The sequence below is a fragment of the Bos indicus x Bos taurus genome, chromosome 11, assembly GCF_003369695.1.
Source record: "Bos indicus x Bos taurus breed Angus x Brahman F1 hybrid chromosome 11, Bos_hybrid_MaternalHap_v2.0, whole genome shotgun sequence".
In the NCBI taxonomy this organism is placed as follows: Eukaryota; Metazoa; Chordata; class Mammalia; order Artiodactyla; family Bovidae; genus Bos; species Bos indicus x Bos taurus.
Window position 1 is genome coordinate 4501971 of NC_040086.1, and position 14901 is coordinate 4516871.

At 45.5% G+C, this 14901-nt stretch overlaps 1 protein-coding gene across 7 annotated transcripts in view; it reads right to left on the minus strand.

The window, feature by feature from the left end:
- REV1 (REV1, DNA directed polymerase) overlaps nucleotides 1-14901 on the minus strand; it is an 83153-nt gene that overhangs the window by 16602 nt on the left and 51650 nt on the right. For 5 of the 7 annotated variants that reach the window (XR_003513267.1, XM_027554691.1, XM_027554692.1 and 2 more), the window contains exons 9-12: nucleotides 12769-12877; nucleotides 7407-7535; nucleotides 4619-4773; nucleotides 1982-2101 (exon numbers count right to left, since the gene is read on the minus strand). Coding sequence is in view for 6 of the 7 variants with exons in the window: in XM_027554691.1 (XP_027410492.1) it covers nucleotides 1982-2101; nucleotides 4619-4773; nucleotides 7407-7535; nucleotides 12769-12877 (513 nt within the window). In the remaining variant the exon portion in view is untranslated. The remainder of the gene's footprint in view (nucleotides 1-1981; nucleotides 2102-4618; nucleotides 4774-7406; nucleotides 7536-12768; nucleotides 12878-14901) is intronic. The other 2 variants (XM_027554690.1, XM_027554688.1) reach the window with 1 other exon arrangement.

Here is a 14901-nt window from a genome sequence, read left to right on the forward strand (position 1 = left end):
ACTGAGTTCTCTTGGCAAAACTCTATTTGCCTTTGCCCTGCTTCGTTTTATATACTCCAAGGCCAAATTTGCCTGTTACTCTAGGTATTTCTTGACTTCTTACTTTTGCATTCCAGTTCCCTATAATGAAAAGGACGTCTTTTTTGGGTGTTAGTTCTATAAAGTCTGGTAGGTCTTCACAGAACCGTTCAACTTCAGCTTCTTCAGCACTACTGGTTGGGGCATAGACTTGGATTACTGTGATATTGAATGGTTTGCCTTGGAAACAAACAGAAATCATTCTGTCGTTTTTGAGATCGCACGCAAGTACTGCATTTTGGACTCTTCTGTTGACTATGATGGTACTTCGTTTCTTCTAAGAGATTCTTGCCCATAGTAGTAGATATAATGGTCATCTGAGTTAAATTCACCCATTCCAGTCCATTTTAGTTCGCTGATTCCTAAATGTTGATGTTCACTCCTGTCATCTCCTGTTTGACCACTTCCAATTTGCCTTGATTCATGGACCTGACGTTCCAGGTTCCTATGCAGTGATGCTCTTGACAGCACCGGACTTCACTCCCATCACCAGTCACACCCACAACAGGGTGTCGTTTTTGCTTTGGCTCCATCTCTGCATTCTTTCTGGAGTTATTTCTCCACTGGTCTCCAGTAGCATATTGAGCACCTACTGACCTGGGGAGTTCATCTTTCAGTGTCCTACTTTTTGCCTTGTTGTACTGTTTATGGGGTTCTCGAGGCAAGAATACTGAAGTGGTTTGCCATTCCCTCCTCCGGTGGACCATGTTTTGTCAGACCTCTCCACCATGACCCATCTGTCTTGGGTGGCCCCACAGGGCATGGCTTATAGTTTCATTAAGCACATTCTTAGATTTATTTACTAGGGAGTCAAGTGGCTTTAGAACTAACCCATCATAAAATGGTATTTGGGTCCTTTAATAACTTTGGCCTATAACAGATACTTCTTAGGCTTAAGAACATGGATTCAAAAATACCACTGAACCTTTTAACAAACTTTCCCTAAAAATATACTGTCTTGAATGTTCCCACCACAAATACACAGGAGTTTTGTGAAGCTAACACAAGCTGCTTTACAAAAAGTGGACAGGATTATCTGAAATGGTATCATGGATTACTATAAGCTTCAGAGAAATTTCTTTTTAAAATTTATTTTTTAATTGAAGGATAATTGCTTTACAGAAAGAACTTTCTTAGAAAGAGGTATCACCATAGAAAGCATGTCTAAATATTTAATAAAAGTGAAGTGAATTCCCTACACACAAAATTTACACCTGTTCAAGGGCCTCAAAGGGCAACGATTTTCCCTTTATAGCTGGTTACACTTGATGATTTTTCCACAGAGAAAGAGCTCTACATGCTAGGGTAGCCAGCCACAGAAGAGCACAATAACTAGCCGTGCTGCCCAGTGGGGAGAAAGGTATGCCCTTCTAGACATTTCACTCCTGAGTTAACAGAACTTAATACTTCGTTTTAGGTTTTCTTCTTCCTGATATGGTTCAAATATTTTCTACTTTTAAAACTACTTGCTTACTAAACTCAGAAACATATTGCTAGCTTGGCAGGACAATTTTGTAAACAGGGGAATCAACTGTCAAAACTTTATCTTGGGCCTATATGTACACTAACTATTTCAGTTCTGATTTATTTAAAGGATCAAAAGTCAGTTTCATCATATTCTCTTAAATATGACTTCTTAGAATTCCTTGACCTTGGTACTTTAGAAATACTTAAATACTTGAAGTAAAACACACGAGAGGCAAAACTACTATATTAAGGTTCTGATAAATCAACTGAAGGGGTATTTACTGTGGTGTTGTGAATTTTGTTTACCATGGCACACAATAAAGATTAAAAAAATTTAAATCATGTTTTGGAAAAGAGAGATACATTATACGTCTATACAAAGCACCGATGAATATTTACAACAAATAAAAGTTAAAAAGAGATGCTCTATATTTACCTGGTAGGTTAGTAACTAGCTGACCTCTGATAAAATCATCTACTTCTTCTGGTTTTAAGTGGTATTGGCCATCTGGTTTTGCTTTTCTAGTTGCCATTCTAGCCAGTAGAATATTAGAACCTATAAAAAATTTTTTTTTAAAAAAAAGAAAAGTCATTTAAGAAATAGTCACAATTATTTTCAAAATTTCCTAACAAAGACATCTACAGATAGGTTATCTATCAAATTTCTGAAAAGAATGAAAATAATCTGCCACTGTGCTGAGTTGCTAAGTCATGTCTGACTCTTTTGCAACCCTATGGACGGTAGCCCTCCAGGCTCCTCTATCCGTAGGATTTTCCAGGCAAGAATAGTGGAGTAGGTTGCCATTTCCTTCTCCAGGAGTATCTTCCCAACCCAGGGATCAAAGCCACATATCCTGTACATGTCTCCTGCATTCCAGGTGGATACTTTACCACGGATCCATCAGGGAAGCTCCAATATTTAAAATATTTACTTGTCTGTGCCGGGTCTTAGATGTAGCGTGGGGGTCTTTAGTTGTAGCACATGGGATAGTTTCCTGACCAGGGACAGAACCCCGGCCCTCTGCATTGGGAGCACAGGGTCTTAGCCCCTAGACCACCGGGAAGTGGTCATTTTAAGCACAATACAAAAACTGGCAGAATTCTGTTAAGTATTACAGATTATAACCACCATGGTTCCTGGACAGAGGCTTCCTTTTGTTCCCAAATGTGTGACGTTTCAGCATCTCCCACCCAGGTAAAGGAGCAGAGAAAACAATCCTGATCAAAGACTAGAGGTCCACAGGCAGGCAATCATCAGCAATCAGCTCATTTTACCAAACAATCTTTGTGTTTCTGGCCATACCGTGCAGCTTGCAGGATCTTAGTTCCCCAACCAGGGACTGAACTGGGCCCACAGCAGTGAACGTTCAGAGCGCTAACCACTGGACAGCCAGGGAAGTCCCTCATTTTACCAACCAGTGGATCCACACTAGGGAGAAATAAGGCCAAAGCAATGCCACTGGACTGCGGGGAGCCCCCAAAACCAGATGTCTCACTCTATGATCAGAATGTGGGTGCAGAACTGCAGGTATGAGTGTCTTAGAAAAGAAGGCAGACAGACAGGGAGGTCCAAGGTGTGTCAGTGGACACAGACATTAACGCGGAGCAGGGAAGGCTACCGGGGCCAGAGAAGGCGTCGGGCAGCTGAGAAACATCTCAGTGTGGGGTCAGATGAACTTCCGTGTAAATAACAAAATCTCCACAAACTACAGAAGGCTTCTATAAAGGACATGTCTTAGTTTTATGGGAAACTCATTTAAAAACAATGTGTTTTCCTAGGGTAAATGTAAAAATATTTAAGAAGAGGAAAAGTCACAAAGGCACACCCAAATGATAAAAGTGGTGAGCTGTGAAGAAAAAGAGGGCTGAGAAGTAGACACGTCATTTGGGACTTTTGTCTTAATTATGTGCTTGAACTTAAAAGAACATATTCGTACCATCCCACTTGTACATTTAAAATAAATACAATTAAAAACGAAAACTAACCCTGTGCCTAATGACAGCGGACTCCAGGAGGCAAGCCCTAAACGAATGCTGACGGGGTCTCCACGCCACACCCAGGAGCCCAAGGGCAGGCCTGCTGGGGAGGGATGCTGCTGGGGAGGGATGCTGTTAACCTGCTTTGCATTGGGTGGGCCAAAAAGTCTCTTCAGGTTTTCCTGTTACATCTTACGGAAAAACCCAAACAAACTTTCTGGCCAACCAGTATTTTCTGGGGCTCATGATGTTCTGACTTCTTAAAAGCCCCGCCTGACAGGGAGCACTTGCCTTCCCAGGGCTGGTTCACTCCTGAAGACGGCAAGCAGCTTCCGGTTCCTGGGAGCCCGCCTCACACTCCTCGCCAGAAGCCCAACCTCCTAGCCACACTCACACACACCACTCACACACACCGCAGCAGAGGCTCCAGCTGAGGAGCCCGTTCCCTCCCACTTCAGCCTCCAGATCTAGACCTGGTGCTCTCTCAGGTCACCCTGCGAGGGCCACACAAGCAATCAAGATCTTCAGTTAGCAGAGGCACCGTGTGTGCTCAGAGAGGAGGAGGCATGCAGGGAGGCCGAGGGCGACACGGGGGACTCCAGAGCACACCGTGGGAGAGCCCAGGAGGAGCACAGATGACGGGGCGGGCACATGGCAACACTGCTGACTTCTGCAGACAGTGAAGACAGGGTTGGCTGAGGGCCCCAGGGAGCGTCAGAGAGGAATGGAGTTCCTGCAAGACTCAGCAACGCGGAACTCCAAACCCAGCCCCACTGCACGGCTATAAACACAGCCTCTGTTCACATGAGAACAATAACAGTGTTGACAAATACTGAATTCTGTTCTTCCCATTTTTGAGGGAAAAGAAATATTCCAACTTGTGTACTCTAAAGATGTTATTAACCACTTACTAACACTTCCAACAGTTTGATCTCAGGCTTCGCCTATGAGCCACACTAAGTACCGTCTCAGAAGTGGAGGCCTAAACAGGAAAGTGATAAAAACAAAACCTAAAAACTAAAGTTAACTGGGGCCCAGTGCTCCTAGAGCGAGGCTCCGACCACAACAAGCAGTGCGAGAGGCGCCAGCTACTGACCGATCCCCACAGAGGCAGCACATTTGGTCTGGTCCTTAATTTCCATGCGGACAGCATTCGCAAACTCGTCAGGCGTGAGTCTGGTCTCGGCGAGGATCTCGGTGATGTCTACCAGGGCTTCATCACAGCTGACGGCTTCGATGTCGTGTGTGTAGCTGCCAACACAGAGCAGAGGCGCCAAGGCGCAGCCACGCTTAACACATGCCCGGCCACACAGGCTTCCCACGGCCGCCTTCTCCAGCATTCCCTTATGAGACTTAAGATGCTGAAAGTGTTAGCATTTTAACTGAACTGGCTCAAGTCACTTAACCTCTAACTGCAAAGTTCATCAGTATTTTTTTCCATATTAACTACCAAAAATACAACAGAAATGATCATTTCAATTCCTCTTCCCTGAGAACACCTCCATAAACCTTTGAATATATGGAAAGTATTGAGTCAATTAGAACTGTCACAACATTTAATTTTAAACATATTCAAACATGTTTTACCAGAATCCCTGAGGAAGAGAAAAACCACACAAATCAAGCAACTGATTGTCTCCTGAACACAAATGCCCAGGATAGAGCAGGATATGATGGCCAGTCAGCCACGTGCCCGTCTAGAAGGACACCACTGACATTCTCTTCAGATGGAAACACTGCGGGCTTTGGTTTTGGTTGTTGCTGTTCTTGGTCAGGATCTACGTACACAGAGCACTGTTTCGGTTCATCAGAGGAAAGGAAAAGGAAGAGAAAAGCTGTTGTGTGGCTCTGATGTTCATTAAATACGTGGACCACAGGCCAGCAGAGGCCTCAGGACGAGAAACAGATCTTCAATAATCCACCTGGTGAAGTACCAGGGGGCCAGCCCTCACCTCTCACCACAACTCACTGCAGGTTGTGAATCAGACTAATTACTATCCACAATCATTTAAGAGATGAGTGGTCTGTCTTGGATTAACTCCAGGGAGCAATCTGTCAGAGCAGAGGGTGTCCTGAAACGAAAGCTGCCCTGAGGAGGGATGTCCAAAGGGCGCAGGAGAATAACGGAATCTTTGGCTCAAAGAACAGCCACATGGCCACTGAAAACGTCTCCACCAACCCAAACCACACGACAGTGTGCGCGACGTCCCCACCCTGCGGGCCGCTCCGGCTCCGTAACCACAGGCGGCAGCACCAGCTCAGACCTGCCTGCAGTCCTTGTGGGCCGCTGCGCCTGACCACAGCTCTGGGGGGGACCCAACAAGCACAGGCTCCACCTGCTAACAGGACGGCCAGCCCCGTGTTTGGGGTCTTAGGACAGCTGCGTGAGAACTGGCTACCCCCAGCCCTAAGTCCACACACCGATGGCAGAGAGCTTCCCTGGCCCTCTGAGGTTCGCGCTCCGTTAAAGGCAGCCCCCCAAAGGCGGGGCCCCTCTCCTGCAGGACTGGCGGCATCGACAGTTGTCTGCACGTGGTAGATGCTCCATAAACAGGAGAGGGAACAGTGACAAGAGAGGCGAGCCATCTCCCTCAGAACAGCAGCACAGCCCAAGGGCTGACCGGTGTCCACCCACACCTCGCCGGCGGCTGTGCCCACTGCCCTTGACAGAGCTCAGCGGCTGGGACAATGACCTTACCTGGCCTTTTAGAGAGAAAATATGCTAACTTTAGAGCATATGGGGCCTGCCATATACTTATTTAAAAGTTTGAGTTTTGAATTAACATTAAATATATGTATACTGTAAATATTCAAAAAACAAAATCTCCTCCTCTCAAGCCATCTAATCACCTATCTGGAGACTACGGCCGACCCTTGAACAACAGTGGTATGAACCTTGAGGGGTGGCTCATACGTGGGTTTTTCAGTAGTGAATACAAAGAGCGCTACGTGATCATCAGCACGGAGACGCCATGGGTACAGACAGCTGGCTGTGGGCCACACACGATTCTGCGCCTTGTGGAGGACAGCACCCACTGCCCCCAGGTCGTTCAAGGGCCAGCTGTATCGCCAAACATTTTTATAAAAGCTAACATTTGGCACACCTAATGATTTCAGAGGACAAACGGTTTGAAAGAGCCTCTACTTGTGAATCTATAGTTTTTTTTTAATTTTATTTTTAAACTTTACATAATTGTATTAGTTTTGCCAAATATCAAAATGAATCCATCACAGGTATACATGTGCTCCCCATCCTGAACCCTCCTCCCTCCTCCCTCCCCATACCATCCCTCTGGGTCGTCCCAGTGCACTAGCCCCAAGCATCCAGTATCGTGCATTGAACCTGGACTGGCATCTCGTTTCATACATGATATTTACATGTTTTAATTTTCAACAAAACTATAACTCATATTTAATAAAAGAGAATAACCAGGTTAAAAACTCCCATCTTTCATCTGTCTGGTTCCATGAAGGGAAAACTGGAACCACTGAGCAAGAATCATGTGGACAGAAGATCAGACCCCCAGCAGCACCGGCGAGCAGCTCAGGTCCAGCCCCACAGAAGTGTCCCGAGGCCTGAGCCTCGCCCTGGAGGTACTTATGGAAGGAGGGGGCCGGGTGCCAGGGGGCGGAGGGGTGGGTTTCCAACAGGCCTGAGCCTCGCCCTGGAGGTGCTTACAGAAGGAGGGGGCCGGGTGCCAGGGGGCGGAGGAGGGGGTTTCCAACAGGCCTGAGCCTCGCCCTGGAGGTGCTTACGGAAGGAGGGGGCCGGGTGCCAGGGGGCGGAGGGGTGGGTTTCCAACAGGCCTGAGGCAGCTGGGGGTCCCCCCTCAGTATCAGGTACGAGCAGTCAAGGGACGGGAGACTGAGTATGGTGCACATACCTGGCCAGCGTCTCGTACATCGTTTGTGCAACCTCTTTATACGCGTGGAAATCATAAGGGACCGCCTGGAGATTGGGACAGAGCTGTTTGGCATACCCGAAATACATTCCATTCCTAATGCCAACTTGTCTAGAGAGACAACAGAATACAGGGGAGGTTAGACCTGCAATGTTTAAAAGCCAAATCAAGTGTCAAATATTGCTATCTCCCCAAGCCATCGACACACGAGTGTCATTTAACTCCCCTCTCAGGAGAGGTAAAAACCAGGCAGTGAGAAAGCTTACAGGTTTGTTTCCCCACAAAGGAGAATCCCACAACTGTCAGATAAGTGTAAGTGACACAACAGACATGCCCAATATGTTATTCAAAGACATCTCCCGGGCCTCGTACCTCTGACCCCTCTGCAGATGCCAGAGCATCCCCTGCCAGCAACATCACAACCACCCCAGAGCAGGACCATGCTGTGGAGGTCTGCTGACCCAAACGAGGGCCTGGCTCAGCCACAGTTCATCCCCCAAAGACAGAGAACCACACAGAACAGTGAGCGCTGCGCGAGAGACAGACAGGGTGTACTCATCCTGTCACCACCCAGCTCCCCCTCGACCGACTCCAAGCGCCTGCATGAGTTCCACGGTGGCCGAGACGCCAACAGCGGTGGCCACGGCGGGACGTCACTCTGGCAGGAGCCAGGGCTCCACAACTTTGAGGGACCTGATTGAAAACGGTACATCTCAAATCTCCTACATGTCTCTGTGCCCCACATCGCCTTTGTTATTTAGAGCATTCAGCACAAAACTGTAATTATGGGATTACGCACAATGAGTAAAATTCCATGTTACTACTCTGCAATGAATCAAGAAGAAAATCTTCCAGTAAAAACACAAGCAGACAACAATAAGCAGTGTTTCCCAAGATTACATACTTCTAGATAAATGTATCACATGGTTACTTCACGTTTGCACTCAGTAAACATGTACTCACTCAGTACTCAGTACTTAGTACGGAGGTGTCCCTGTTTTTAAGAAACACAGTCTTCAATATAGAGAGGCCTGCGGCTCCCTGACCATCCCAGACCACCACTGAGCACCAAGGAGGAAAAGAATCCTCCACGCTACTGAGATGAAATGGTACACTTTTTTAATGTATATAAAACAGTAATGGATGATCAGACTGCAAAGCCCAGAGTAGATGAGAAACATCTAATAGGAGGGAAAAATGACAGGAAAGGAAGAGATGACTAACAAATCACAGTAAAGAAAACAATGCTCTCACTCGTTTAACAAAAATCAACGTCTCAGGCACCACTGTGAAGTGGTGGGCAGAAGACAGGGAACAAAGCGGACCCCATGGCATCCACCAAGATGACCCGCACAGGCTGGGGGGACGGGCTCGAGCCCACGGGCCTTACTGTGAGGCAGGGGGTGCGTGCATCATGGTTTACAAGGCTACGTAGAAGTACACAAATAGTTTAAAACATGATATGCAGGTTCAACATGTAAAAGCTAAACTTATAAATTAAAGGAATGTGTTACATAATTCCTATAAGTACTATATTCTTATATTTACAGTACTTTCATTTTCAAATTTTTCACCTACACAAAAAATTTCACAGGCATATTACTTAGAAAAATATAATACAACAACTTACGTACTCAGGCGTACCGATATCCCAGAAAGAAGTGCTTGGGGATCACTAGACACTGTAAGGAAGTTACGAACAAAAAAGGAAACACCTAAGAGGCCTGCCATGACTCAGGGAAGTAAAACACTCCTAGTCGGTGGTTGGGAAAGGAGGCTCGCGACATATAAAACAAATGAGCAGGACTTCCCTGACGGTCCAGTGGCAAGGATTCAGCACTCTAACTGCCGAGGGCCCGGGTTCAACCCCTGGTTGGGGAACTAAGATCCCACAAGCCATGCAGCATGGTCAAAAAATAATAACAAACAGGTAAAGACAATTACAAAACAGTCTGTGGTGACTTCACTACAATGACGTCTGTGCCCGTCAAAGTGACACGGCAAGCAGGGTCAGCCTCCAGGACCGCGCAGGTGCTCGAGGCCAGGCCCACAGGGAGAGCGGCGCACGCCTTCCTCTCTGCGCTGCGGGCTCACACAAGCGTCCTTGGTGCTGCAGTTGCTACTGCTAAGTCACTTCAGTCGTGTCCGACTCTGTGCGACCCCATAGACGGCAGCCCACCAGGCTTTCCCGTCCCTGGGAGTCTCCAGGCAAGAACACTGGAGTGGGTTGCCATTTCCTTCTCCAATGCATAAAAGTGAAAGTGAAGTCGCTCAGTCGTGTCCGACCCTCAGCGACCCCATGGACTGCAGCCCACCAGGCTCCTCCGCCCATGGGATTTTCCAGGCAAGAGTACTGGAGTGGGGTTCCGTTGCCTTCTCCGGTGCTGCAGTAGACAACGTTAAAACCCCAACCATCAAATCACTGTCACTGCCAATTCAACATTCTGAAGGACAGCCACATCACAGATTCAGGATTGAAAAGGGTGAAAACGGAGGTTCAGAAATTATTTGCTCCTTAAAATCGATAATTGTAGGATATTTGTATGTCACTATCTATCCATCCACATATCTGCCTTCTAACTTAGTTGTGGATAAAGCTATTACTAGTTCTCTATGGTGGTTTAGTCACTTAGTCGTGTCCAACTCTTGAGACCCCATGGACTACAGCCTGCCAGGTTCTCTATGGTAAATGTCAGTAAAGATAACAGGCATGCAAATCCTGACTTGTGGAATTAGACTCTACCTTCCTGTGGCTTCTACGGTCATGTTCCATACTTAGCTGACCCCATTATTACAAAGTCCACGTCTACTGAAAACTCTCCAGGCCCTAAAACTGGGATGACCATCCCTATAACCTAGTCTCCAGTCCAAGCCCAGAAACGTTTCTCTGATGCAACTCCGCATATATTAAAAAAAAAAAATCTCACTGAAGGAAAATTTAACTGTTAGATAGCCTTTAAAAAATAGGGTATCCAAGAGACCCTCATTAGGAGCACCCTAGAAAATGAAAAATTATAATCAAAGGACACAAACCCAATCGTTGGAGGTTTCATGTTTTTCTTTCCCCCCAACTTACACTCAAATTCGTTTTCACCACTTTCTGCATCTCCTTAAAAGAAACATTTGCCATCTAAGTGACACTTAAATGGCTTGCTGCACAGCATTTGGCCCTCATATATCATCACTCCAATTATTCTCAACATATTCAGCTTGACAATCGCCACCTGTGGTACAATGCAAATGCCCTATCCAAACACCAACAGAGGCCTGGAGTCCAAACCTCAGGAGCTGGCAACACTCCGAACTCTGGGGCGACCTTGGCAGTCATTCCCCAACCAGCATCCAGCAGGGAACGCAGGGAATGGGGGAAGACCCTACAGAGGCAGCACAGGAAGGCGGCTTCCACGTCACCAACAGCCAAGCCCAAAGACTGGGCAAGCATCCCTCACAGCTTCGAGATGCAGAACGCGACGCCCGGTCGCCAGAAGCATGCCGTCTGTCACCACCCCGAAACTCAGCAGGGGGAGGAGACTAGCCCACTGCACACGGCACAGAATCAGCTCTAAACTTCCTGCACTAATGAAAACACAGTAATCCACAGTGCATTCAGATCTAATTATCTTTTTCATTAAAGAAAGTTTTAATTCCTTGGCGACATTATCAATGAACAATGAAGAAGATTAAAACATAACTCTGTCACTGAGAAAAGCAAAGTCAGTCTGGGAGTAAAAGCTTGACATGTCATAAAGGATTTGAATATAATCCTTTTTTCTTAAATATCCTTTTAATAAAATAACTGGCAAGATTTTAAGCAAACTATTCTGGTTAGAAGATGATGTGTCAGGATCCTTTTTTGATCAGATGAGACTTGCTTGAGTAACTCCAACTTTAAATCAAGAAAACTGTTATATATATCAAGTTGTTGTTGTATACTGTTAATGTGACATGTCAATTATATCTCATTGTTTAAAAAGTATGAATGACAAAACCATTAAGACACTACCAAACAAAAAATGGACTAAAACCGTATCCGATGTGACTTCAGCCTGCTTCTGTAATCAGTGAACGCTTCCACACTTGCCAATGACGTGGAGACAAAAGCTTTGTTGCTGCTGTTCAGTCACTCAGTCGTGTCTGCCTGGTCATGACCCCGTGAACTGCGACTCACAGGCTTCCCTGTCCCTCAGCATCTCCTGAGTTTGCCCAAGTCTGTGCCCACTGGATCAGTGACGCCATCCAGCCACCTCACCCTCTGCCACCCTTTTCCTGTCTTCAGCCCTTCTTTCCCAGCCTGAGGGTCTTTTCCAATGATTCACCTGTTCCCATCAGGTGGCCAAAGCACGGGAGCTTCAGCGTCACCATCAGTCTTTCCAAAGAGTATTTTGGATTGATTTCCTTTAAGATTGACTAGTTTCTCTCTGTGCAGTCAAGGGACTCTCAAGAGTCTTCTCCAACACCACAGTTGGAAAGCATCGATTCTTTGGCACTCTGCCTTCTTTATCGTCTAGCTCTCACATCCATACACATCTAGTGGAAAGACCACAGCCTTAACTATGCGAGCCTTTGTCAGCAAAGTGATGTCTTTGCTTTTTAACACACAGTCTAAATGCTTGCTGTGTTATAAAGTGTCTGTGTTCAGTTAACAAGGAAGAAAAAAATAATGAATGCTCTTTTAATTAATCACTTAATCATTAATCATTACTCCATTTTTACAACCTGAATAATCGATTTCTAAAAACATTTTTCTAAACTATGAGGAACATGTGATATGTATCTGTTTCCTCTGGAACTGACACAGCTGGCTGTAATCAGGGTTCATGCTGGCAGGCCGGAAGCACCGCAGCTTGTAAGTGAGCAGACGACCAGGCGTGCCAGGGCAGAACTGCTGAGCTGTGACCTAACAGGCAATCAAGTTTTAACATAACTTAAAAAAATACTGAGTACCAGGTTTAAATAACAAGGGATTTTTCCTGGCAGAAAGAAATAACGATCAGAGCAGATGACCCTAAGGCCCTCTTCCACCCAAAAATATCTAATTCTTTAATCTTATGCTTCGAAAGACGACAACTGAAAAATGACAATGTCCAGCTTCTTTTGGTTTTCATCACAGAACCTACTGCTTCAGCAGGTCACTGAAGTATTTATTTAAAGTTACCAAGCATTTGTGAAGGCAAAAAAAAAAAGGAAATGGAAGGGATTAATGTTAGAAAGACTTCTTTCCATACTTGTTACATTTAAGTCACAGGCTTGACTAACCCATCTAAATCCACTTCAAAAGATTATATAAGAAATGAAGTAAATTAATTATTCATTCAGCATTACAACATCTTTAATGCCTACATACCTGGCTTCATAACTACAAGATGCGATTTCAGCCTTTGACAAAACAGAATCAATTCCATTTATCTGTGCGGAATCTTGACTCTCCCACGTTGATGGATCTGGTATTTCTGCTTCAAAAATAAAATTGAATGATTTTATGTTAAAAACTGATTTTCCTTAACTTTCATTCAAGAAGTTTGTTTACCATTCATTTCATATACAAACGTTCAAGTTTATTTGGAATAAACTGACATTTACCCCCTAATTATTTAACAAAAGAAAATCTAAAACTCTAAAATAGCTTACTTCCAGTATATCCTTTACCAGCAATAAAGAACTTATCACAATACATACAGTTCTATCTTAATAACAGTTTGAAGAGACATATACCAAAGGATAAATATAAACCATCCCTTTAGGTCTCTGGAGATGCAGAAGAATAATGAACCCCTTCCTACAGCTGCAAAAGGATGACACAGCTCTCCCAACTTCCAGCTTCACACAAGAACACCAAAGCACACAGTCTAGACAGAGCATACGAGCTGAGCTATGGTTTCTGATACAGCACGTCCTGTGATATGACCAGCGAGTGAGAAATGGATTAAAACACAACTTCAGTTACGTCTCTTGGGACACCACCGAGTTCCCAAAAAGAATATGCTCTAAAAAAATCTATTCTCATAGTTGTACTATTCTGAACGAAAAATACCATGAGTCAGTAAAATAAGACAGAGTGCTTGGGCTGATTCTAGACAAACACTGAGAGCACAGCGTTAATAGCACATCACTAACAAGCTCAGGATCTCGTTTCTATTTATTTCAGAGACATAACATTCCATGAAAAACCAGCCAAGTGAAAAGCACTGCCAGGCAAACAAAGGTTTACGAACAACTCCTCCTGGTCTGACTTCAGTGACCCTCAACACATTTCACCCGACTACACAACACAGACAAGTCTGGGTTCCAGCACCCACACACATGAAGCATAAATGCAAATCAAAGTATGAGGACTGGCATATTCATGGGGTCAAATTCCACTTGCATCCAAAATCAGCATAGCATACAATCTGAGCCATGATTTCTGAAACAGCGTGACTCCAAAATCACTGCAGATGGTGACTGCAGCCATGAAATTAAAAGACGCTTACTCTTTGGAAGTTATGACCAACCTAGATAGCATATTGAAAAGCAGAGACACTACCTTGCCAACAAAGTAATGTCCGTCTAGTCAAGGCTGTGGTTTTTCCTGTGGTCACGTATGGATGTGAAAGTTGGACTGTGAAGAAGGCTGAGTGCCAAAGAATTGATGCTTTTGAACTGTGGTGTTGGAGAAGACTCCTGAGAGTCCCTTGGACTGCAAGGAGATCCAACCAGTCCATCCTAAAGGAGATCAGCCCTGGGTGTTCATTGGAAGGAATGATGCTGAAGCTGAAACTCCAGTACTTTGGCCACCTCACAAAGAGTTGACTCACTGGAAAAGACTCTGATGTTGGGAGGGATTGGGGGCAGGAGGAGAAGGGGACGACAGAGGATGAGATGGCTGGATGGCATCACTGACTCGATGGACGTGAGTTTGAGTGAACTCCGGGAGTTGGTGATGGACAGGGAGGCCTGGCGTGCTGCGATTCATGGGGTCGCAAAGAGTCGGACATGACTGAGAGACTGAACTGAACTGAACTGAACTGAAGTGAACATATGCTATGCTGCTGCTGCTGCTGCTGCTAAGTCGCTTCAGTCGTGTCTGACTCTGTGCGACCCCTGAGACGGCAGCCCACCAGGCTCCCCCATTTTGGGATTCTCCAGGCAAGAACACTGGAGTGGGTTGCCATTTCCTTCTCCAATGCGTGAAAGGAAAAGTGAAAGTGAAGTTGCTCCATCGTGTCCGACTCTTAGCGACCCCATGGACTGCAGCCCACCAGGCTCCTCTACCCATGGGATTTTCCAGGCGAGAGTACTGCAGTGGGGTGCCACTGCCTTCTCCAGAACATATGCTATACTAGGACAAATTAAAGACAGAATGCAGAGCAGTTGACCCAGTGTCCTGAAGGGGTTTGGAAGGCTAAGTATCAGCTTTAATAGTCCATTATTCTAAGCTGAAAATCTGTAAGGATTTCAGGGTTGTTAGTATGACAGTTCTGGAGAAGGCAATGGCACC